A 22505-nucleotide genomic window follows, 5' to 3' on the forward strand; every position below is an offset into this window, starting at 1 on the left:
TTAAAAGCAGCCTGGGCAACACAGTGAGACCCTAACTCTTAAAAAAAAAAAAAATTAGCCAGGCATGGTGGTACGTGCCTGTAGTCCAAGTTACTCCGGAGGCTGAGGAAAGAGGATCGCTCGAGCCCAGGAGTTTGAGGCTGTGATTATGCCACTGCAGCCTGGGCAAAGGAGCAAGACCCTGTCTCTATTATTATTATTATTTTTTAAATCCAGTTTTCCATCTTTTCTTGAAAAGCTGCAAGATCTGGCACCTCCAGGCCCAGGTCCCCTCCATACAGCACCTTCTCTAGTTTGCTCCTAGCCCTACCCCCCTGGCTTCCCTCACCTGAGCCACCTGCCAGCTCTCCCCTCATCACTTTGCCTCTCCACATCCATACAATTGGCTGTGCATGGGAGGGTGGAGGAGAGTCAAATCCCCAGGCAGTCACTTGGGGCTTTGCCTACACAGGAGGCTCAGGCAGAGCTGGAACCATCCTGGGACAGAGATCTGGGTTTGCCAGAAACTGGCTCAGAGAGAAGCTCATGGCTGGCAGGATGCCTCGACTTGTGCAGGTGGGAGCCCCTGAGGGGCACATAAAGAAAGATAGACAGATGGTGGGTCAACTGCCTTCAGAGGGGCCTTTGGTGAACTCAGATTGGCACAGGAGGACGGTACCAGTGTGGGGTGAAGCTGCCCTCACCCACTCCCCCACCTCTTTCCCCCATGCCAACTCCACTCCACCCAAACTTCTAAATGTGGGCTGGACCAATATTTTAAAATGAGGCTTTGAAGGACACTAAGTTAGTGACCTGTTGGATGTCCCCCTGAACCAATGGTATGTAATTGCTGTGGGCACTCACCAATCAGAACAGAGACCCCGAGACCAATCAGAACCTTTAGAGACCCCTTGCTGTGCCCTAATGAACCCTTTGGCTTCTGGATAGTAAGGACATTCTGGAAATTCTGGTTGGGTTGGCCTGGAATATTGAGGGGTCACCTGGAGGGCTCAGGACAGTCACTGTTCCCTGTCTGTCCCCAGGCCCAGTATTTCAGTCTGTTAACAGCTCATAGAGCCATTCAGTGTTCTGGCTAAAGACTGGTTGGGGTCCTGCCCTCTGTCCTCTGAAAAAATAGAATGGGTGAAAAGCTCCAGGAAAACCTCAGGGGCCTCCTCAGTTTCAAGGATTTCTTCCTGCCCTGTCAGCTTCCTCAGTCTCCCCTCCCTCCCCTGCCACCAGCACCACCTCCAGGCCATTCCCCTGCCCAGGAGGAAACAGGACCCAGCCCAGCAGGGAGCCAGGGCCCCAGGACATCCTGGCTCCAGATTTTTAAAAGAGAATAACAATAAAAACAGCCCAGAACAAAACAGTGCACTCTTGGAGCCAGCCCAAGCTCAAAAGGTTAAGGGAGATTCTGAGAAAAGAATTTCTTGGAAAGAGTCGGGCCTTTGCCAGGGCCTGGGATCTCCAGGGCTGTTGGAGGAATTTCTGAGAGGACGCTGAAGGTAGGTGGGGCCAGGGGAGGCCCCGGCAGGCACAAAGGCAGAGGTCTGGCTGCCGCCACAGATCCGGAGAAGACCCCGCATGGGCTGGGATGATCCTAAATTTGGCTCCTCAATAAGAGAAGGCATCTGGGTGGGGCTCAGGCTTCCTCCCCAGGTTCCTGTCTTTGTCCCACCGCTTCAGGAACATGGCCCCACTGGTCCCAGGATAAAGCCCTAGCTCTTAGCTTGGCATCCAAAGCTACAGTCACCTCTCCAGCCTCGCTGCCCACCCCCACCCTGCCAACACCAGGAACACATTCCCTCTCACATTCTCCACCTGGCAAGTTCCTCCTCGCCCCACAGCCCGGCTTCCAATGTCTCCATAAAGCCTTCTCCCATGTGACCTGTACTTGCTTCCCGTCTTCCCACAATGCACTCTCCTGCCCACAAGCTGAACCACTGGATGGGTGAGGGAACTATGGCTCAGAGAGGGCAGGTGACTCGCCTGAGATCACGCAGCAAACCAGCAACAATCACCTTTGACCTCGCGCCTCCCACCTCTCCCGGCCCTGGGCCCAAGCACTCACCACAAGGAACGGCCCTTCGGTCTGGCAGAGGCGGATGATGATGACCAAGGGAACGCAGAGCATGGAGGAAAGGGCCAGGCTCCAGCCCAGCCCAATGGCCCAGTTGGGGTACACGTATGTTTTGTTGTAGGTCAGGGGTACGTACTTGACGAGCGAGAAGATGAAACATCCCTGCAGAGAGACGGGGGCAGTCAGGAGAGGGGTCCTGGGCATTGGGGGGTCGGGGGCTTCTGGGACCAGGACTGGTCTCAACCCGAGGGAAGGGTCTCTCTCCTTGGGAAAGGACTGGCTTAGGTCTCCCACCCCTCTCTGCTGCCACGAGGATCCCCTCCAGTGAAAACAGAGTCGTTTGCCTGCTCAAAACCCTTCTGTGGCTCCCAGTGCCAGCAGATGCAGCCCAGACTCCTCAGTGCGGCCGGGAGTGTCAGCAGAAGCTGCGGCCCTCCCTCCCTCCCTCAGCCGCCTCAGCTCTCCCTCCATGTCCACACTCCAGTCACCCTGAAGAATTCCTTCTAGCTCCTCTGCCACTGATCTCTGGGTCTAGGCACAGGCTGTTTCCTCTGCCTGGCCCTCTTTCCCCCTCTTCTTCTCATCCTAACTTGGCTCCACTGGGCCTGCCTTACTTGCCCAGGCACCAGCCAGATCTCTCCTTCCAGAAAGCGAGTGGCTGTAACCATCTCTTGGGCACACGTGTTCTGCCAGACTGCGAGTCTGAGAGTAGGCACGCGTGTGTCTTGTCCTATTTCTTTAACACCCAGTGCAGCTCCAGGTACATATAGCAGGTGCACCGTAAGTGCTAGCAGCATAGATGAAAGCCTTTTTTCCCCGACTGCCACCCTCCACCTCTATCTCTGAGCCACAGGCAGCAGGGGCCTGGGCACCTGGGCCTTGCCCTGTTCGGTGTCCACAGCCCAGCCCCAGGTCCATACTAATGGCCAGTGGCCATCAGCATGCATGAATGGTGGGGTGGGGTCAGCCCTGTGCCTCCAAAGGGAGCAAAGCCCACCTTTCCCTGTGAGAAGAGCACTTAAGGCTGGCTGGGGGCTCCCGGGGCTTCTGCTTCTAGTCAGAATGACAGCATCTCTGAGGAGGGCCCAGGGTGGCCTCGGATTGGTCCACAATGTGAAAATGGCCGAACTCTTCAACACCTACTAACTGGGATTTGACAGGAAGATGCATCTTTCTAAAGCAGAGTCAGTGATGGGCCAAGGGAGAGCACTAGCCTGCCGGCATTTTTTACTGGGCACCTACTGCTCGTCTGGCCCTGCTTGTTGTTCCCATCCCTATGTGTAGGGGTGTGGTTCAGATGAGTGAGTCCCAAGAGATGCTGCCCTGGGCCCTCCTAAGCAGGAGGAGCTTGCAGCCAGTGCCTGCCTGTTTCCCGTTCCTCTCCATGAGGCGGACCTCATCTCACCACCTGGGAATGCGGCCTATCTCTGACATAGCCAGCTCCTCGGGGAGGGAGATAAGGAAACCGAGGGTCAGAGTGGTGAGAAGAGCTGCCCACAAGCAAACATTAAACCAAGATGAGAACACAGGTGGGTCAACTAAACTCATCTCCAATGATAAACTTGCCAATTGTTGTGGTTACTGGCTCTTACTATTACTTATTTTTGTGGGGGAAAGTCCGCACTTCAGAGGAAAACGCTTCATGCATATTAAATAACAGTAACAGTCTAAGGTCGTCAGCTGCCACCGGGGTCCTCCTTCACGGTCTCCTGGTTTTATAAGTGGGGAAACTGAGGCCCACAGAGGGAAGTGACTTGCTTGAGGTCATACCATGAGTTAACAGCAACACTGACTAAGTCTGGCCTGACAGCAGGTCACGGAGGGGAGGGCCTATTTGTCCTCAGCACCTGGCCCCTAAATCTAAGGAATATTGGGCCATTTGTGCTCCCCATAGTGGAGTTGTGAATGGCAGGACGGATGTTGTCTCCCTGGCAATAAGCTCCAATGGTCACGACTGATTGCAAACCCTGATGGCTTTGCCATGGAGGAATTCCCATTCACTGGCACCTTGGAGTGGGACCATGAAGCAGACTGCATGGGTAGGTGCCGAGGCCAACTCCAACATGGCAGGCGAGAGCATCCTCGTGGGAAGAACAACATGGCACACCGATGCCCTTGGGCCTGGGTGAGTCCAAAGCTTTCCTATCCTTGGGAGAACCCAGGACTTCCCCTCTCTAAGCTACTACCCCCACCTCTCCATGGAAACACCCCGTTTCCAATGTCTCTGACCTCTCTACTAGATATCCCAAAGGCCCCTCTACTTCCCCAGTGACCCAAACTGAGCTCATGAGCTCTGGAAGGTTTGGGGAAAGAATGTGCTTTCAATTCTGGATCCCCTCAATTTCTCAACATGCTCCAGATACACTGTCCTCTTTTAGGATGCCTTGGCCCTGCACAGGCTGGCTCCTCTGCCAGAAATGTCCTTCCTGTTTTCTCCTCCTGACAAATTCCTACTTATCCTTCAAAACTCAAGCTAACCCCCTGGAGCAGCCTTCCTCCCCTCTCGCAGGCAGCGCTGAAGCTGGGTTTATTACAAGCCCATGCTGAACAGATGCTGCATGAAAGATGGTTTAGCAGGTGAAAATGTCAAGCCCTGGAGAGAAGAGGCCACCAGCTAGAGCCACAGAAATGGAACTCACAACACAGAGAACTGGAGTGATCACAGCCCAGCTGTACTTCATCCAGGGCCCGGGCCGATAGCCAATCATGTCCTCAATACCGTCATAAAGGTTATCACCTCCTGCAAGAGACAGAGGGGGACATTTGCTGACACAGCGTTCAAGGCCAGCAGTGGCTCAGGGGCCATGACGGGGGGGTCTCTGGGACCTGATCCAGGCCTCTGCATCTCCACATCATGGATATCCAAGTGTGGCAGAAACAGACATTTACACAAAATTCAAATGTAACTCTGCATCTTGTATTCTTCTGGCAATCTGAGGCACACCCCAAACCCTAGGTGTGCAATCTTAGGCACAGCCCAAACGCAAACCCAAGGCCTCAAGGAGGTAAAAAGGGAACATTCCAGGTCCTGCACAACCAAGTTCTGAATTTGTGAAAACATCCAGTCACACCTCACACCTTTAGCACCAGGGGGATCTTCAGTGTGGCTACAGTGAGATTATTTGTGTAGTCTAGGTAGGGAGAGCCTACTGTTCAACTCAAATTGAATTCCCTTAGTATTCTCTGCTTCTGAAGCTTCTAAGTAGAGAAGCCCAAAGGAGAACCTTGAGAAAGGACACAAAAAAATCTGTACTCACCATATATCCAGGCAATAACAAAACATTCAAAGAATGCAACCCACAAAAGGCATACACCGCTAGCTGCATAGTAGTCAAAGAGCTGAAACACATACATGCCACCCTGTGAAGAAAAAACCACAAAAGATCGATTTCCTACCTGGTCTCTCATTTCTTTCATATACAAAGAGCTCTGACATATCAATAAGTCAAGAAAACCCAAGAGAAAAATGGGCAAAGACTCTGATGACCAGATAAATATACAAAAAGATGCTCAACTTCATGTTTGACAAATATAATTAAAAACACACATACAGATAAATGAAAGCAAAACGATGGGTCCACGGGAGTCTGCTTCCCAAGGAGGTGCTTCACACCAAGTACAGCTGACAGAGAACACTCCAGGGTCACCCAGCTGCTCAGTGAGCGGCCCTGCAATCTGACTTCCGGGGTGGGGGTTCTTACAAACACCTCCAGAAAAACACTTTTACTTCTGGTAAGGAAAAATGGTGAAGCGAAGCCCTGAATTGGGTTTTTGGAGAATTAAGTAGGACCCATTCCTGGGGAACAGGGGAGGTGGTGGGGGTCATGCAGGAGAGAGCGTGCCCTGGCTGGATGCTGGGCTTCCATTCTTAGTATAATCTTTATCTCATCTGGCTTGTCTCTTGCTAGGCACGTCTTAGATGTTCCTGTTCGCTTCTGCTCTTTGCTTCCCTTGTCTGCATCTGAAATCGCCCCTCCTCCTGGCCCCTGCCCACCCTCTGAATAGTGTATGCACCCCCACCCACATACCCCAGGCCTTGGCATCTCTACAGGTGACCTGCAAGGCCGTGCATCTCTACATCGCATTGCGGTATTTCCTGGGAGACCTGCATTTACCCTTGAGAATGTCTCCACCCCACCCCCAGGCCCGAGAAGGGCACAGAGTCAGGGGTGAACAGAGTTGTGAAATGGATTTCAGCTGAAGATCCTCTTCCCAGGCCTATCAGGACAGAGGGCAGCGGGTGGTCACAGTGTTGCCACAGCAACAGGCAAAATAATTGGGTAGTTTGGGTCAGCTGTGGGCTCCTGAGCCCCCTCATGCTGCCCCCAGTATTGGCCCAAGCAAGACCCCTGAACTGGGTGGGGCTGGGAGATGAAGCCCCTGCCTGGCCCTCTCACCCAGCTGCTGCCTCCACTATGGCCTTGAGGAGGGCATTGGAGCACCAAGCCCAAAACACAGGTGAGAGAGCCACCTACCTCCGTCACCATCGTCAGCCCCAGCAGGTAGCTGATGCTACACACGAAGGCGATGAAGATTTCCCGACGATAACCCTTCCTTAGGAAGGATGGGTAAAGATCAACCAAGGATGTGATCTGTCCTTCGACTTCAACAAACTGAGGAGGGGAAGAGAGAGAGCTGGTGAGTGGCCGACGCTCAGGCCACACTTGCCTACTGCTCAGAGGGAAGGGTCCAGGCACACACAGTGCAGGAGCAGGTGAGACCATCCTTGTGTCCAGAATTGGCCTGTGAGATCAAGTTCAAGTGTGGAAGCCTGACTTCCCCGGCTGTGCCAGACAATGTAACATGCGGTGGTCCACACCCAGTTGGCCAAATACTCCACACCTCTGCATCTTCGCTTAGGCTGTTCCTGCCGCCAGAATGCCTTTCCCCATCCTCCAAAGCTCAGCTTGAGAACAACTGCGCCTCTGAAGCCAATGCTGACCCTCTGTCCTGGCACATTCAGGGGCATGAATGTGTTGCCATGACAACCTTCCTCATTGATCTCCATCCTCTTGGAAGATAAGGGTGGTATCACACTCACTTTTGGGCCTCAAATGCTGAGCCTGGCCAGACACATTGGCTGCTCAGCAAATGTGATGAATGGGTGGACCTTAGCACCAACTTGCTTGGCAGCTCAGGGGAAGTCTGAGCCTCAGTTTCCCCATCAGTGGAATGGCAGGCAGTTCAGGTCAGATTCACACAGTGGCTTTCAATCCTCTGGGGATCACAGACCCATGAGAGGACTTTTGCATGTGTGCACACACGCTGTGTAACCACCTGCTGCCTGGGACTCCAGGAACCCATCCCTGGGCTCCCAAAGGAAAAGAAGCTGGTTGGAAAAGGCCCCTCCGTAGGTAACATTCCAGGGGGATTCTCAGTCTTTCTAAACCTTTCCATCTATGTGCCTAACCATTTATCTTGGGGGTTGCTCCATAGCATTACACAGAAAGCTGCCTCATTTTTAAATGGATAAAACTCCACCCTTGGGTAGGCATCGCCATTGATCTCATGCCTAGCTGATGGTCTCCAGACTCACCTCTTCCCCTCCTCCTGTGTGCAGGCATTGTGCACGTAGCACAGTCTCAGAAGAGAAGCTTTGGGGTTAAGGAGCACACAGCAGCACTTTAAATTTGGATGGCTACACCCAAACTTCTCTGCCAACGAACACACCCTCCAAGGTCTATCTGATTCCTTCAAAAGTCGAAGAGCTAATCCAACCTGGACCCAGATGTTCTTTCATCTGAACGAGGCTTTTGGGAAGGACGTTTCCCCAGCATTCCTACCAGACAAATCTAACCCCTTCCTCCTTTGGGATGCATTGCAGGAAAATCCAGGGAAGGAACACAAATGAGGAGAAATCCCTTCCATGTGCTGACAGGGGCTGGAGAGATCAGACTGCCACCAGGGATAAGGGAAAAGATGAGCAGGAGGCTCTCGAGAGGGGCCGAGAGAAGGGGCTGCTTTTTTGACCTCTGACTCATGTGTCTGCCGCAGGGGTTTTGAACCTGAATTGCCACTGAATTATAGCAAACCTGCAGCTCAAACGCTAAGCTTCAAAAGGAGTTAAAAATAAAGGTTCTTTCCTTTGAGATGGGGAAATCAGAGACAGGAAGGTCCAGTGTCACTGTGAATCAGGGCCAAGACCAGCACAAACCCCCATTTCTCAGTTCCTTCATGCTTCCGGAGAACACTGCTATCCTCCACCAGCCTCTTGGGCCCTCCCTCACTTAAGAGCTGTGTGATTGGCTTCTCTGAGCCTCACTTTCCTCTCTGTGAAATGGGAGGATCTTGCCCACTTAGCAGGGATGTTGAGAAAGATTTGAAATTATTAGAGTAAAACCGTTCACCCATGTCAGCAGGCTGGGTGAGCTCTTTGGGTGCAGGAGGAGTGGGTTCCAACTCTCATCTCCTCTCACAGTTTGTTGAAAAACCGTGTCCAGGCTGGGTATGGTGGCTCATGCCTATAATCCCAGCACTTTGGGAGGCCGAGTCAGGCAGATCACCTGAGGTCAGGAGTTCCAGACCAGCCTGGCCAACATGACAAAACCCTGTCTCTACTAAAAATACAAAAATTAGCCAGGTGTGGTGGTGCACACCTGTAATCCCAGCTACTTGGGAGACTGAGGCAGAAGAATCACTTGAACCCAGGAGGCAGAGGTTGCAGTGAGCCAAGATTGCACCACTGCACTCCAACCTGGGCGACAGAGCAAGGCTCCATCTCAAAGCAAACAAACAAAAAACCATGTCCCTCTTGGGTGGTCTGGATGGCAACAGGCATCTGCCTCCACACGGCTGACTCCTCTACCCTGTCTCACCAAGAAATGCACAGCAGTACGATGGCTCTTAGGACAGATGGACTCTCCTGCCAATGGTAGGAACCCCTGATGAGCCAGGGTCACACTCCCTGCTCCCCTGCCCAGGACGCAGTAACATCAGTGGGAGGCCTCTGCCTGTTGGCTGTAGATCGCCATACTTCCAACAGGAGGAAGTTATTTTGGGGAAATTCAAGGGGAAGGCCAATTGGGACAAACTAGCAGGTAAGAGACAGTTTCTGGGGACAGGGAGACCCAGCACCAAGCCCTTAACTAGCTGTGTGGAGCCTTGGCTAAGTTCTTGGTCTCTCGAAGCCTCAGTTTCCTCAGCTATAAGAAGGGTAAAAATAGTACCCAAGCATCGCAACACTGCAGCTTAAAGAGTTCATGTATGAAAAGGCAGGTGCAGGGCAGGCAGGAGGGCAAACTGGGGAGCCAGTGTTGAATGGGGACACAGGTTCCATTGGGGAAGAGGAAAAAGTTCTGGAGACGGATGGCGGTGATGGCTGCACAATGTTTGAAGGTACGAATGCCACTGAGCTGTGCACTTACACCTGGTTTAGATGGTAAATGTGTGTATCACCCCAAACACATATGCACATAGAAGCCTGCCACGAGGCCTGGCACCCAGTGAACACCTCTCATGGCAGTGCTGTGATCCTGTCACGGTGAGGCACACTGCTGGCATCTGCAAAAGCTTCCCCATTTCCCCAAGTTCACAAAGCAAATAGATGCAAAGGAGGAAGCCCAACTTGTGCCATCAAATTCCCATCCTGGTTCCCTGGGACATGGGGCCTGGGAGACCTGTGACTCAGGTTCAGTTTCTACTCTCGTCCCTGGCAGGTCATCTAACTGCTCTGAGCCTTGAGTTCCTTGCTCTGCAAAGTAGGAGGAGTGGCTGTGAGAACCCACCAGATTCTCTCCGTGTGCCACTGGCACAGGGCCTCCCTGAGAGATGTGTGTCCTCCACCAGGTCCCACCTCCTGGGGAGAAAATCTAATGAGTGACCACCTCCACCTGCTCAGGGAGCCATTTCCAAAGCCCAAGTGGCCTATTTTGGGCCCATGAAGATGTCATGCCTTGTCATTTATTAACCTCCGTTTTTGTTTTTTTTTCTTTCACTTAGAGCTTTGGAAGAAGTTATAAAAGCCATTTGCTTGGGGCCTCTGAAGGCCAAACTCATTAACTAGGAATGATTAATGGAGTCCTCCTGCTTGTTTATTCAGCTCAAGTCCATCAACAACTGCAGAAGTATTTTGTTTTCCGTCTCCCTGATGTTTTCATTCTGTCTTCTCTGCTAATCCTGCCCCCTTCTCTGCCAAATCCCCCGCTCTGTTCTTGACCTTGCTGGCTGGCCGCCTCCTCTCTCTGGACTCACCCTCCTCTGCTTGACCTTCAGAGACTTTTCCCCTACCAGGTTCTGAGGACCCACTTGGGACACTGACTTTGAAGACTGCGGCCCGCGGGGAGGGCGACAAAGGGCTCTCCCACCCTGGTTGCAGGCTCCAACCTCTCAGGGGTTCTCAGTTGCTCAAAGGCTTCCCAAGAGGCATTCAGACCTCCAGACCCAGACTACACAGTCTACATCCTACCTGCTTCTCAGCGGCCCACCTGCGTGGTGCTGCCTGAGGGACTCATGCTGGCCTGGGAACACAACCAGCCTGTCCCACATGCCATCAGTCCCTACTCCTGGAGTCATGTCTGTGCTCTGAACTGTTGTTTCAACACGACCCTGTCAAAAATACACCTATTTCCAGGGAAAGGGGCCCAGGAGCTCACGTGAATTGTCCTCCGAGCATTGCTGACTACTCTGCACCAGGCACTGGCCACTCTACAGCCAGATGCAGCCACTCAGCGGCTCTCACTGCCATTCCCTGGCCATGAGTCACCCTCTAGTGGAGGCCCTGAAGGGGTGGGATGTGGGGTTTAGAAGTGCAGGAAAGAACCTCAGTAGAGACAAGAGTCCTGCCTTGGGAGGGCAGAAGCCAGGACAGTCAGAGGTCAGGGCGGGTCTGAGTGAGGCTCCCGGCCTGTGCGGTGTATGAAGCATGGGAGGGAGCCAATGCCTGGCCTCTCGCACGCTCCAGGGAACACAGAATCCTGAGTGTGGAGTAGGCTTCTCTTGGGCACTTGCAACTGATTACAATGGCCCCGACAACGACCAGCTCACACAGAAATGTGGGTCCCTTCTCTGAACCGCCCGTCTGCCGCGCCCTCCCGTGCCCCGCAGACGCTCCACTGGAGCGCATCATGACTTATTGAGTCGTAACCTCCAATTCATCATTTGTGGCTTGATGGTAACCACGAACCCTGGTTGTCCCTGTCATAACCCACCCACTCCGAGAACCTCTGGATGCCCCTCTGCCAGCAGACAGTGTGCCATGCCACATCTTGTGTGCACTCCATTAGGCTAAACAATTATCTTGTTCAAATGCACTTTCTGGGGACCCAGAGCCTTTTCTATTCCTGGTGCCCTGGTGGAACCCTCACAGTGGAAGCACTGGAAGTCTGACTGGAGTGGGGACGGGGGTTGACCACCTCCCAGGTGGAATAAGGAGGCTTTCCCAGAGTTAGGCTCCCTACAGGGGCAGTCGCCCCAGGGCCATCCTGGGACTTATACGCACCTGGCTATCCAGTCCAAGCAAGAGAAGCATAATAAAAAAAAGAATGGACCAAAATGTGGGCAGCGGCATCATTGTCACAGCTTTTGGGTAGGCAATGAAGGCCAGGCCAGGACCTAGAAAGGAAAGAAAATGGGGAGGGGCACAGGGGATGAGACATCAGCCACCAAGCCACTGGGAACCCTGGGCTCACACAAAGACACTCAGACCCAAATACAGCAGGGAGCCAGGTCTGAACTCTGGCCTGGGGAAAGAGACCAGGCCTGTCTCACTTTTGGTTGGGACACGCTGGGGCTCAGGAGGGGCCCGGTTTTAGCATCTGTCTCCTACGCAGCACACATGGCCTCCTCACAAACCAGCATCCACTGGGGCGTGGTTATTTGGGGTAGGATGAAGACTGAGCCCGGGACTCAGTCTGCAGAGATAGAGGAAAGGGAGGATTCCCTCACCCCAAAGCAAAGCCATCGAGTGGACAGCCTTTGCTGGAAGGAGGTGGGGGAGCCTGCTGGTGACCTGACTGCCCACAGTCTCCTTTGCAAAGGGAAGGTTTCTGTTTTTGAATTAATGGCTAAAACACCATAGGAGTGGAAAGAAAACAAAACCATGCCCAATAGGGGGCATGTCTCTTCAGGGGTGCATTTGCGGGGCTCTCCCTGGCAAGGTCAGAGCCGAGCCCACAAGGTCAAGATTGGGCCAACCAGGGCCCAAAGCTGAGGGAATGTGGGTGCAGGGGCAAGGTCCCAGGCCTACAAGCCCTGAGGCCTGCATCCAAGTCATCCTCCTCCAATTTCCTTTTGGAATCACCCCATACCCTCTCAGTTTCCCCACCTGAAAAGTGAGGGGCAGGTGGCCATAAATGACTCACAAAGAGCCTTCCTGTGTTTAGACTCTCAGAGGTAGATACCATGTCACTAGAAAAGGGCTCTGGGTTTCAAAAGAGGGGACTTGGCGAGAACCTGAGGAGAGCTGGGGAGATGGGAGCTGTCAGCTCAGGGGATGTCTCTGATGGGAGACATTTCGGAGACAGAGAGAAATGTCTCCTCCTGTCTCCAGCCTGCCTGAAAGCGGATGCCAGCAGAAAGAATTTAGTTGTTAACTGAGACCTGTGGGTCTGAGAAGCGAGGGCAGCAAAAGAAAGTAAAATCTACAAAAAAAAAAAAAAAAAAAAAAAAAAAAAAAGTCAAGAAGCAGGAAACAAAAAGGCCAGAGCAGGAGCTGTTCAGCAGGGATTAGAAACCAGATGAATGGCTCAAGAATGAAAAACAAAAAGCAAAACCCAACTTTACAATAAATTGGAACCAGAAACCACATTATACGATGTTAACACCCCCAGTGTGGCAGGGAAGGGTGCGTCCTTCTACACTCCGGAGAAAACCTGACCAAAATATATCCTTGGGCAGCAACAGAGTGGTTGGTCACTGAGATGCTGGACACCCCCACCAGGAGTGGGGGTTTACCAAGCCCAAAATTGCTCAGAACGTGCCCAAAGGAACCAGGGCCAGGTTCAGAAAAATATGGCCCCCAGGACCTAGTGAGATGACTTTTGAATCAAAGTTGAAGTTGGAGTCAAAAGCCGCAGCATTTCCACCAAGGCTGGGGCCCTGCTGGTCCCCACAGAACGTCAGCGCTGGCCCTGACTGATCCACACCGAATGAGGAAACAAGTCCAGCCAGCTGCAAGACAGATGCAAAATGGGTCCCCACCACCCCCAACCCACCAAGGACATTGTGAAGATTCTCAATTCGCTCGTTTCTGTATTTTAGTTTTGCCTTTCTCAAGCCAGCCTCTGGGAGAGGGCCTGAGCGTCCTTCTCTAAAAGTGCATGGTGAACTCAAGAGAGAGAAGTCCAGGAGACATAATCTAGCCACTCCGAGAACCTCTGGATACCTCTCCGCTAACAGACAATGTGCCATGCCACGTCTTGTTTGCACTCCGTCAGGCTAAATAATTATCTTGTTCAAATGCACTTCGCTCAATATGGTGCTTGTTAAAAGCTTATTAGAGAAATAATCACCCTTGATGTGCCGGCTGTTCAGACATCACCGTGGGGAATAAATGACAAGGTGTTTGAAGTGGACGGGAAAAAACAACTGAGATTGACAATATATGTGTCTATGAAAATACTTCATTGTCCATGGAGGAAGATATATTGTATGTATCTATCTGTATCTCCCATTGCCAAATTCACTCCATACTCCTGGAGATTCCCACTCAATTGCAATTGGTTTGCAAGCCCTCAGCTGAAAGCAAGCCATCTGCAGAGGAGGTATAAATAAATCATCCCTGGCTCCCCTCACCACTCTAACCGCCAAACTCCCAAAGGGGCGTGGGGACTTCTGGAGTTACATTCAGCATCCTCAGTCTCTGGCCTGCTTTTGGGGGCTCTTTGGGCTGGGTGGAGGGAACAGTACATCTGAGGGTCCACTTTGGAAGCAGGGACAGTGGAGAGGTGTGTGGGGGTGACATGTGGATTTGCGAAGGTGGTCCTGCAGTGTTGTCAGGGGTCTAAGGATGGGGCTGGGCCGTGTACGTCTCTGCCAAGCAAAGAAGACAGTGAGGAGGGCCCGGGGGCTCTCGGAGGTCACAGAGGCCCAGACAAATTCTCACACTGGAAGGGCCAGAGGTTGTTGCATGTGTCCAGGGTGGGCTGGGTGCCAGGAGGGGGACACCCTTGTGTCAGAAGGCCTGTCCAGCATGTGACAAGTGGAGAAATAGTGGACAGGATGTTCAGAAAGCCCTGTTGTAACCCCACCTATCCCAAGCAAAGCCCTTGCTCTCAGGCTGCTGCTCTCCTTGTCTGAGAAGGGAACTTCTGGATGCACGATGCTGAGGCACCTTCTGACCCTCCAATGCTAGGGCTCTAGGACTCAGGGACTGGGACATTGCCTCATGTTCCAAATACAGATGGCACAGGAGGTCAAGGGCAGTGGAATGGCAGGGCCTCCGGCTGTGTCTGGCCCTAGTCTATGGTGGTCCCTGAAGTTAATAACCCTCACGCTCTCCCATCGGCTTGGAAGGAGCCTCAGCCCAGGACCCTTGCCACCTCCAGGTAGCCCCAGGGTGGTTGTAAGAAATTAGGACATGGATGGGGTGGCGCTGGGGGCTCAGCATGTAAAATAACAAAACCAACTGATGACCACCCACAAAGTGAACTGTGCAGGGCTGGGGAAGGGTGGAGAGGCCAGAAAGGTAGACTTTAAGGATCCTGGGAGCCTGAGGGAATCCCATAACACAAGCCACTGCAATTAAAGCTACAGGCCCAGGATCTCAAGCAGCCGTGGCCAAGTCCCAGAATGGAGGCACCTGAGAGACTGCAGATTCTAGCAACTGAAGGCCCCATGATTCTCAGGTTCCAGAAGCGCCTTGCTGGAACTCTGGGATCCCAGATTCCTAAGGTCCCCGTCTGTGCAGGGCCCGTGATTCTAAGACACTGGCATCCTCCATGCCTATGACTCCAGGTAGCCCGAGGAACAGCGCCTGGTCAACAGGGCCCACACCTCAAGGGGTGACATTGTACTTACAACTCACCCCCAGTTAGATCTGCCACTGTCCCAGTAGGTCATCCCCTCATCTACCCCCTCCCCCCACACACTGCACCCAGTGCCTACAGTGGTGCCTGACACAGAGTGGGGACTCGTTCACGAGAAATCGGTGGAATGGATGAATGCGTCTGCTTAGAGGGAGCGCGCTGGGAGCAAAGTGCAAAATACAGAAACCAAGGCTGAGAAGGTGGTGATGGAATGCCGATTGGTGGCTGACTTGGGCCTGAGTTAGGAAAGTGGTTTCTGTTGTGGAAACCAGGAGTTTGCTGGGGAAGGACGGGAGGCGGGGAAGACCACGCTAAGGTAGCTAAAAATTCCCCAACTTAACCACCCCCCATGCTTTTGCCACCCCTCAGGCCAAATTGCAATAAAAATGTTTAAAATTTGGCTTTTGTACTCTTTGATATTTGGGGGACATCTTGGTGGGGGGGGGTCCATTTTAGAAACCAGGCTCGTCCCCCCTCAAAGCCCCCTGGGGTCTGGCTTCATGCCTGCAGTACTCGGCTTACACACTAGGTGGCAGTGCCCACCACCACTGCCACCGATACCACCGTACCTGACTCAGCCACATCAGCAATGTCCACCCCTTGCTCTTGTGCCATGAAGCCCAGGATGGAAAAAATTGCGAAGCCAGACACAAAACTGGTACCACTGTTCAGGCATCCCAGCAGCATACAGTCCCTAAGTTACACATATGTCAGGGAGCAAGTTAATTCACAACACAAGGAAGCCACGCTCCCTACTTCTCTTTTTCTTTAAACATCATCATCATCATTTCTAAAGTCCACCAGGCCCGCCGGCGCAACACTTGCCTGTACGAGTTGTACTTGTACTTATTGTAGCTCCCCAGTGAGGTCATAGCCCCCAGGCAGATGGCATAAGAGAAGAATATCTGAGTCCCAGCATCAATCCACACCTATGAGGGGGAGGGAGGTGGCAAGGAGAGAGAGGAGAGCTGTTAGAGCTGGCTTCCTGGAGGAGGCAGCGAGGGTTATGTCCACCCGGTGATGGGCTGGGGACGGGACCTTGCACGTGCAAATGGAACATTTATGCTCGAATCCAAGGTGACTTTCACAGCAATACTGAGCTGCAAGGAGCCCCAGAAATCAAACACCCCACCTCCTAGTGACCTAGCATCAGGGTTAAGAGGCTTCAGAAGCAGATGGATCTGGATTCCAACCCTGGAATGACAGTGGACAAGTATCACTCCTGCAGTCTCAGTTTTCACATCTATAAAATGGGCTCCATTGCCCTACCCCATAGAGCTATTTCCCAGGTTCAAAGAGTGGCGATTCAGCCCAGTGCCAGTTACACAGCAAGCCCATAAGTCAAGGTTGCTGCCACCACCATTATTGTTACTGTTTGCGGACCCTCAAGTTAGAATGCGGAAGGAGGTCCCAAGGGACTACGCAGCCAAAGCTGCTCTCCAGAATCTTCACCAGGCAGCTCCAGAGGGTCAGGCAGCCACCTTCCCAGCTGTCCTCTGAGGCCAGCCAACCCCTCTCCCACCTGTGTCCTGTCCAGGGGGAAGGGCAGTGGGGAAGGAGAGTACAGGCCCTTGGGAAGCAACCGGAAGGCCCTGGGGATTCGGGTCCTCAAACAAACCCAGAAAATCTCCCAGGGATTCTGCTACCTCCCTGAGGTCACAAGGCTGAGTGCCAGAAGGTGGGCTTTCAGTATCTGCCCCTCGACCCTCCAAGGCCATCGCCCGCAGCGCTCCAGGCCCCGGCTCTCCCATCCCCAGGATGCAGCAGCCCTTGTGGCTGCAGTGGGCAGAAACTGGGTCCGAGGGGAGACTTGCTCATCAGAAGATTTCTCCCCCTTACCTGGTACAGGGTCTAAAGCAGCCTCTCTAAGTGGCCAGCCTCAGACGTCCTTGACATGAAAACAGACGCACACAGCTAGAAAGGTCCGTCAGCACCGGGGACAGGCGCACCCACCACAGGCCCAGTGGAAAAGTACCAGGGGGCAGTGGCCCAGTTAGACCTGTGCACCGAAGAACCACGGAAGATGTGCTGCCAGCAGCCTCTGCCCCTGCCCTGTCCTGTGCTGGCCCAGCCCTGGGTGGGAGGGAGGACAGTGTGTCCCAGCCCTGCAGTACCTGTGGGTCCTCGAGGCGGGTGATGTCGGGATACAGATAGAACTTGATGCCTGCGCCCGCACCCGGCAGCGTCAGCCCTCGGACCAGCAGCACCAGGAGCATGGCGAATGGAAAAGTGGCTGTGAAGTAGACGACCTGCGAGGGAGAGAGGGATTCAGGGGGCCATGGGCATCACTTGCTGCTGCTAAGTCTGAGTGTCCTCTCAGAGAGGCAGAGGGGAGCACTGGTCAGGATCAGGGGTTCTGGAGCCAAGTTTGCTGTCTCACTTGCTGTGCGGTCTTTGGCACGTTGTTTAACCACTCTGGGACTCAGCTGCCTCATCTGTAATCTGGGTATATACAGGTGCCTATCTCACAGATTTCTTTTCTTTTCTTTTTTTTTAAATTTGTGACGGAGCCTCGTTCTGTCACCCAGGCTGCAGTGCAATGGCATGATCTTGGCTCACTGCAACCTCCGCCTCCCGGGTTCAAGTGATTCTCCTGGCTCAGCCTCTCGAGTAGTTGGGATTACAGGTGCCCGTCACCATGCCCAGCTAATTATTGTATTTTTAGTAGAGACAGGATTTTACCGGGTTGGCCAGGCTGGTCTCAAACTCCTGGCTGCAAATGATCCACCTGCCTCAGCCTCCCAAAGTGCTGGGATTATAGGCGTGAGCCACTGCACTGGCCCACCTCACAGATTTACTGAGATTAAATGAAAAACATCCTATAAACAGTTTGTCCCAGGCACCATCTAAGCACAAAATACAGTGGTGGATAAGACAGAAAACAAATCCCTGCCTTTGTGGAACTGACATTCCAGGGTGTAGAGGTGGAAAATGCAAAATCAGAGAGTAAGCTATCAAGTGCACGCGTAGAAGGCTCAGGCCAGTGGTTGCCAACCTTGGCATGTGCCGATGACATGCAGGTCATATTAGTTAACAACTAACCACAATGTTGGTATGATTCCTATGGTTAGGGATCAGATAAGCATGGATTCAAATCCCAGCTCTGTCCCCTCATTTGCTGTGTGATCTTAGGCACATTGCTTAACCTCTCTGGACCTGTTTCCTCATAAGTAGAATTCAGATAAGAGTAATAGAAGCCCCTCACCAAGGGGTGAGGTGAGGATTCAATGGGATGATGCTTGTAACACTGCCACTCAGTAGGTGCTCCAGAAAGGGGGCCTGTTGTTGACACAGATTTTGCTGGAAGGACGGGACCTTCAGGGAAGAAAATGAGGCCTCTCAAAGGCCTTTAACTGGGAACAGGAAAGGCTCCCTACTTCACCGGGCCTCTGGGAGACCCATGGCCTTCCCTGGGTCACACTGCATGTTCCAGACAGGCCAAGATCAGGTGTGAGGTAGGGACTAGAAATGATGTGGCCCTCTCCTCCCAAGGACCTTCTCTCTTCCTGTCCTGCAAGCACTGTTTGTGGCATCAGTTCTCATGGATGGATCTTCCCATTTTATTCAACACAAGGAGTTTCCAGACAGGGTTTATGCCTGGGAGGAGCTCAAAGGTGCCTGGCTGAATGGACAGTGAGATCCTAGTGTTTCAGGCAGGGCACTAGCTGAGTAGAAACATCCCAGGCACAAGCCCACTTCATCCTCACCACGCCCCCCAGGATGGTGGTTTACAGTGGAGAAACTGAGGCTGGGTGGGCTTTAAGGACTTGCCCAGGGCATCAACGGAGTCCAGAAGTTGAACCCAGAGCCTGTGGAGGGCTAACCTCTGAGCAGAAAGGCATGAAGTATTTTACTTCGACATGCAGAAAGCTCATGGTGGCCACCTCGAAACACTGAGACTGGCTGGCAGAGCCCTGGGCCACATCTGGGGGTCAGGGGACCTGGGAGGAACCACTGCACGGTCAATGCGCCCATTTTATAGGAGAGGAAATTGAGATGATGAGAAAAGGAGGAATGTGCCCATGGAGTTGAGGGTGCAGTGCCAGGGCACTGCTGGGGCCCAGGTATGTAACAAACACTGACAGATAGTGACAGAGCCCAAAACCTCACCTAGATGGCACCAGGACCCTCGACAGAGCACATTCTCGTGGCCATGATCCCTTTGAGTAGAAACAATGAGAAAGGGACTTCAGAAAAGGGCAAAAAGGAAGCTTTCAGGGCCTGCTTAGCTCAGCTGCCCTCAGCCCAATAACCCCCAGGCACTGTTTATTGAGCACTTACTGTATACCTAGCACTGTTCCAAATGCTGTGACGTCTATTCTCACTGGCTCCTGCCCTAACCCTCTGAGGTAAGTTTTATTACTATCTCCATTTTGCAGCAAGAAAACTGAGGCCCAGAGAGAGTCCATCACTTGCCCAGGGTCACATGGCCTTAAGCAGCAGAATGGGGACCTGCCCCACAGCCCACATATAGGAGACTGGCAAAAAGCCCCCCACAACTGGCAGTTTACTGACTCTCCCCAAGAGCAGAGGGCAGCCAGGAGGGAGGCCCGCAGGTCTGAATCCAAGCTTAGAGGCTGGCTTGCCACGAGACCTCCAGGAAGCCGCTGTCCCCTCTAGACTCTGTTTCCCCACCTGGAAGTAAAGGGTTGGGACCACAGGGGCTCTGAGGTTGCCTCCCACTCTGCCACTCTAGGTCGAGGGGTAGAGAGGCTGTGGGTCAGCTGAGGAGCCACCTCTACCAGGGGTTGTACGCTGCCTCTGCCACCCCTTGCTAGTGACCTGGGTGGGCCTCAGCTTCCCCATCTGTCCACTGAGGATACGGGAACGCTGACCTTGCTCGCTGGCCCCTGGCCTGCCGTGAGCATTCGAGAAGGCTCCTTGGCCAGCACTGTCAGGATGGCCCTCCAACACTGAGAGGGTGGGCCCTACTCCCGCCTCTGCCCCCAGGCGTCCTTTGTTCCTCCAGGCCTCGGTTTCTCCAGCCATCTGGAGAACCGTCATCTCTTCTCCCTGAGGCCAGGAGCCCACATGATTTCCCAAGGATGGGAAGGCAGACGTGGAGGGCCGGGCACATCAGGAAGCCACAGAAGGGGGGAAGAAGTGAAAAAAGAAAACCAGCCTGCCTCTCCCTTCCTGAGGACAGGCGGCTAGGCGGCCAGGCGCCCCAACCAGTTCCCACCTCTGGGGCCCTTTGTGGGCCACACCCGGGCTGGCGAACAATAGCTGCTGACAGCAGCCCCGCAGGGGTCTCCAGAGGGCGGCCACTTCAAAGCCAGCCAGGCCTCCCCTGGGCCAAAGCCTCTGTGGCCAGAGGGCTTTGTGTCAGGGACGGGTGTGGAGGTGGCTTTCCTTGTTTTCACGTAGTTAGTTTATTTAACAAGCACTTATGCAGCGCAGAGTTTGTGCGGGGCACTCAGCTAAGAGCTCCATGAGTTTCAACTCATTTAATCCTCAGACAACTGAGAAGAGCCAGGCACCAGCCTCACCTGCATTTTCTAGATGACGAGACTGCCCAGAGAGGTGGGGGCACCTGCCTGGAATCACAGAGTTAGTGGTGGCGAATGCGGGATGGATCCAGGCCAGCTGGTGTCAGGTCCCCACACCTTTGGGATGTGTGTCATTGTTCCTCCCCAAATCCTGGTCACACCACCTCAGCCATGTGAAGGGAAAATAAAATCTCAGGACCCCAAACTCACTATGCAGAAGGAAAAGGTTAAGCTTGAGAACTGAGTCACACACACATACACACACACACACACACACACACACAAAACCGGCCTGCCTTCTGTTCTTCAGCAGAGAGCTGTGAGATACAGGCCACATATCTCCCCATGCAGCCTCCCTTACCCTGATAATGTAAACTCACAGCTCATCTTCACAGGTATGGGACAAAGCGACAAGAAATTAGCCATCCGCCCACACGTCCAGGCACGTGTCTCCTTCCTCCAGTGTGTGCACCCTACCCTATGGAAAATGTGTGTTCTCTACCCTATGAAAAATGTGTGTGTTCTCTACCCTATGGAAAATGTGTGTTCTCTACCCTATGGAAAATGCAGATTTGCTGAGAGACACTGTGCATAACTACCTGAACTACCTATTCCTCTGTCCCCTCCTGCTGTCTCCCCTTACTTTTTTTTTTTTTTTTTTTTTGAGACATGGTCTCTGTCGCCCACGTTAGAGTGCAATGGCGCAATCAAAGCTCACTGCAGTCTCCACTTCCTGGGCCTAAGAGATCCTCCTACCTCAGCCTCCAGAGTAGCTGGGACTACAGGTACGTGCCACCATGCCCAGCTAATTTTTGTACATTTTAGTAGAGACAGGGTTTCGCCATGTTGACCAGGTTGGTCTTGAGCTCCTGAACTTAAGCAATCTGCCCTCCTCGGCCCCCCAAGTGCTGGGATTACAGGTGTGAGCTACTTCTCTGGGCCTCCCCTTTATATACTGAGGTTCTCAAAACTCTCTTTGGAAAAAGTGCAGGCCACAGACCTGACTGTGGCTTGTGTCTCTTTTTCCTGGGCACATCTTCAAACTTGGCAAAATAAACCTCTAAGCTGATTGAGCCCCCTGACTCAGATGGCTTTTGGTTTGCAGCAGCAGGTTTGAAAGCCACTCTCGCTTTGCAGAATCTGTTGCTCCGAGGACAAGTCGGTGAGAGCTACGCTTTCAACTTTTCCGTGGCTTCCCTGGGATCGCCAAGGGAGAGGCCGGTGCCAGCCGCTGCCAGGGGCCTCTGGTGGTGGCCCAGCAGGCCTTGCCATGGGACATGGTATTTTTCCACTCTTGCTGGTGAACCTTCGTGGCTCCTCTGAGCCATAGACCAAAAAGCCCTGTGGCCCAGTTGTCCGGGAAAACTTGCAAGGACAACTTTTCTCCATCCCCTCTGGGCAGAAGAAAAGAGGGTGGCTGAGCAGCAGGGGGAGCTGGGCATCTTTGGGAGGTAAGGGTCTGGGCAGCAGCAGCAGGGGGAGCTGGGCATCCTTTGGGAGGTAAGGGTCTGGGCAGCGGGGCTCGCCATTGATCCCAGAGATCCTAGGCAGGCCCCAAGGGTCCTCAGCGCCCGGGCTGTTGGTGAGGGGCTTCACTAACTCATTTCACATAAGGGGAAGGTGAGGCTGAGAAAGTGAAAGGGCCTTGTCCAAAGTCATGCAGTTTGGGGGATCCAGAGCTAAAAGGATGTGGCTCTGACTACCCCCACTTTGTTTTTAATCAGGCAAAAAAGAGCTGTTCCAGAGGCCAACAGCGAAGAGCCCCAGCCTCAGTGAACATCCGTGCTCACTCCAAGGCCTCCTCCCCCTGCATCTGCAGGGCTTGCACTTCCTATGTGCGTGTGTGGATCTCTGCCCCCTTCCCAGACCCCACTCTGTGACAGCAGGGACATGCCTGGTACATGCCCTACTTACTGCATCCTCAGGCTGGGACGGGGGTGGGCACAGGAGGTGGAAGAGTGTGGGGCACCCATGTCGGGAGTGGGGCTGCCT

General features: G+C 53.3%; 1 protein-coding gene across 2 annotated transcripts in view; it reads right to left on the reverse strand.

The window, feature by feature from the left end:
- Positions 1-22505, reverse strand: part of SLC6A6 (solute carrier family 6 member 6) — an 86988-nt gene that overhangs the window by 5449 nt on the left and 59034 nt on the right. For both annotated transcript variants that reach the window (XM_007985324.3, XM_007985322.3), the window contains 8 exons: positions 17139-17273; positions 15850-15953; positions 15594-15718; positions 11499-11611; positions 6538-6675; positions 5320-5422; positions 4702-4802; positions 2054-2224 (listed from right to left, as the gene is read on the reverse strand). In XM_007985324.3, the coding sequence (XP_007983515.1) occupies positions 2054-2224; positions 4702-4802; positions 5320-5422; positions 6538-6675; positions 11499-11611; positions 15594-15718; positions 15850-15953; positions 17139-17273 (990 nt within the window). The remainder of the gene's footprint in view (positions 1-2053; positions 2225-4701; positions 4803-5319; positions 5423-6537; positions 6676-11498; positions 11612-15593; positions 15719-15849; positions 15954-17138; positions 17274-22505) is intronic.

This window comes from Chlorocebus sabaeus, chromosome 22 (assembly GCF_047675955.1).
Source record: "Chlorocebus sabaeus isolate Y175 chromosome 22, mChlSab1.0.hap1, whole genome shotgun sequence".
Lineage (NCBI taxonomy): Eukaryota > Metazoa > Chordata > Mammalia > Primates > Cercopithecidae > Chlorocebus > Chlorocebus sabaeus.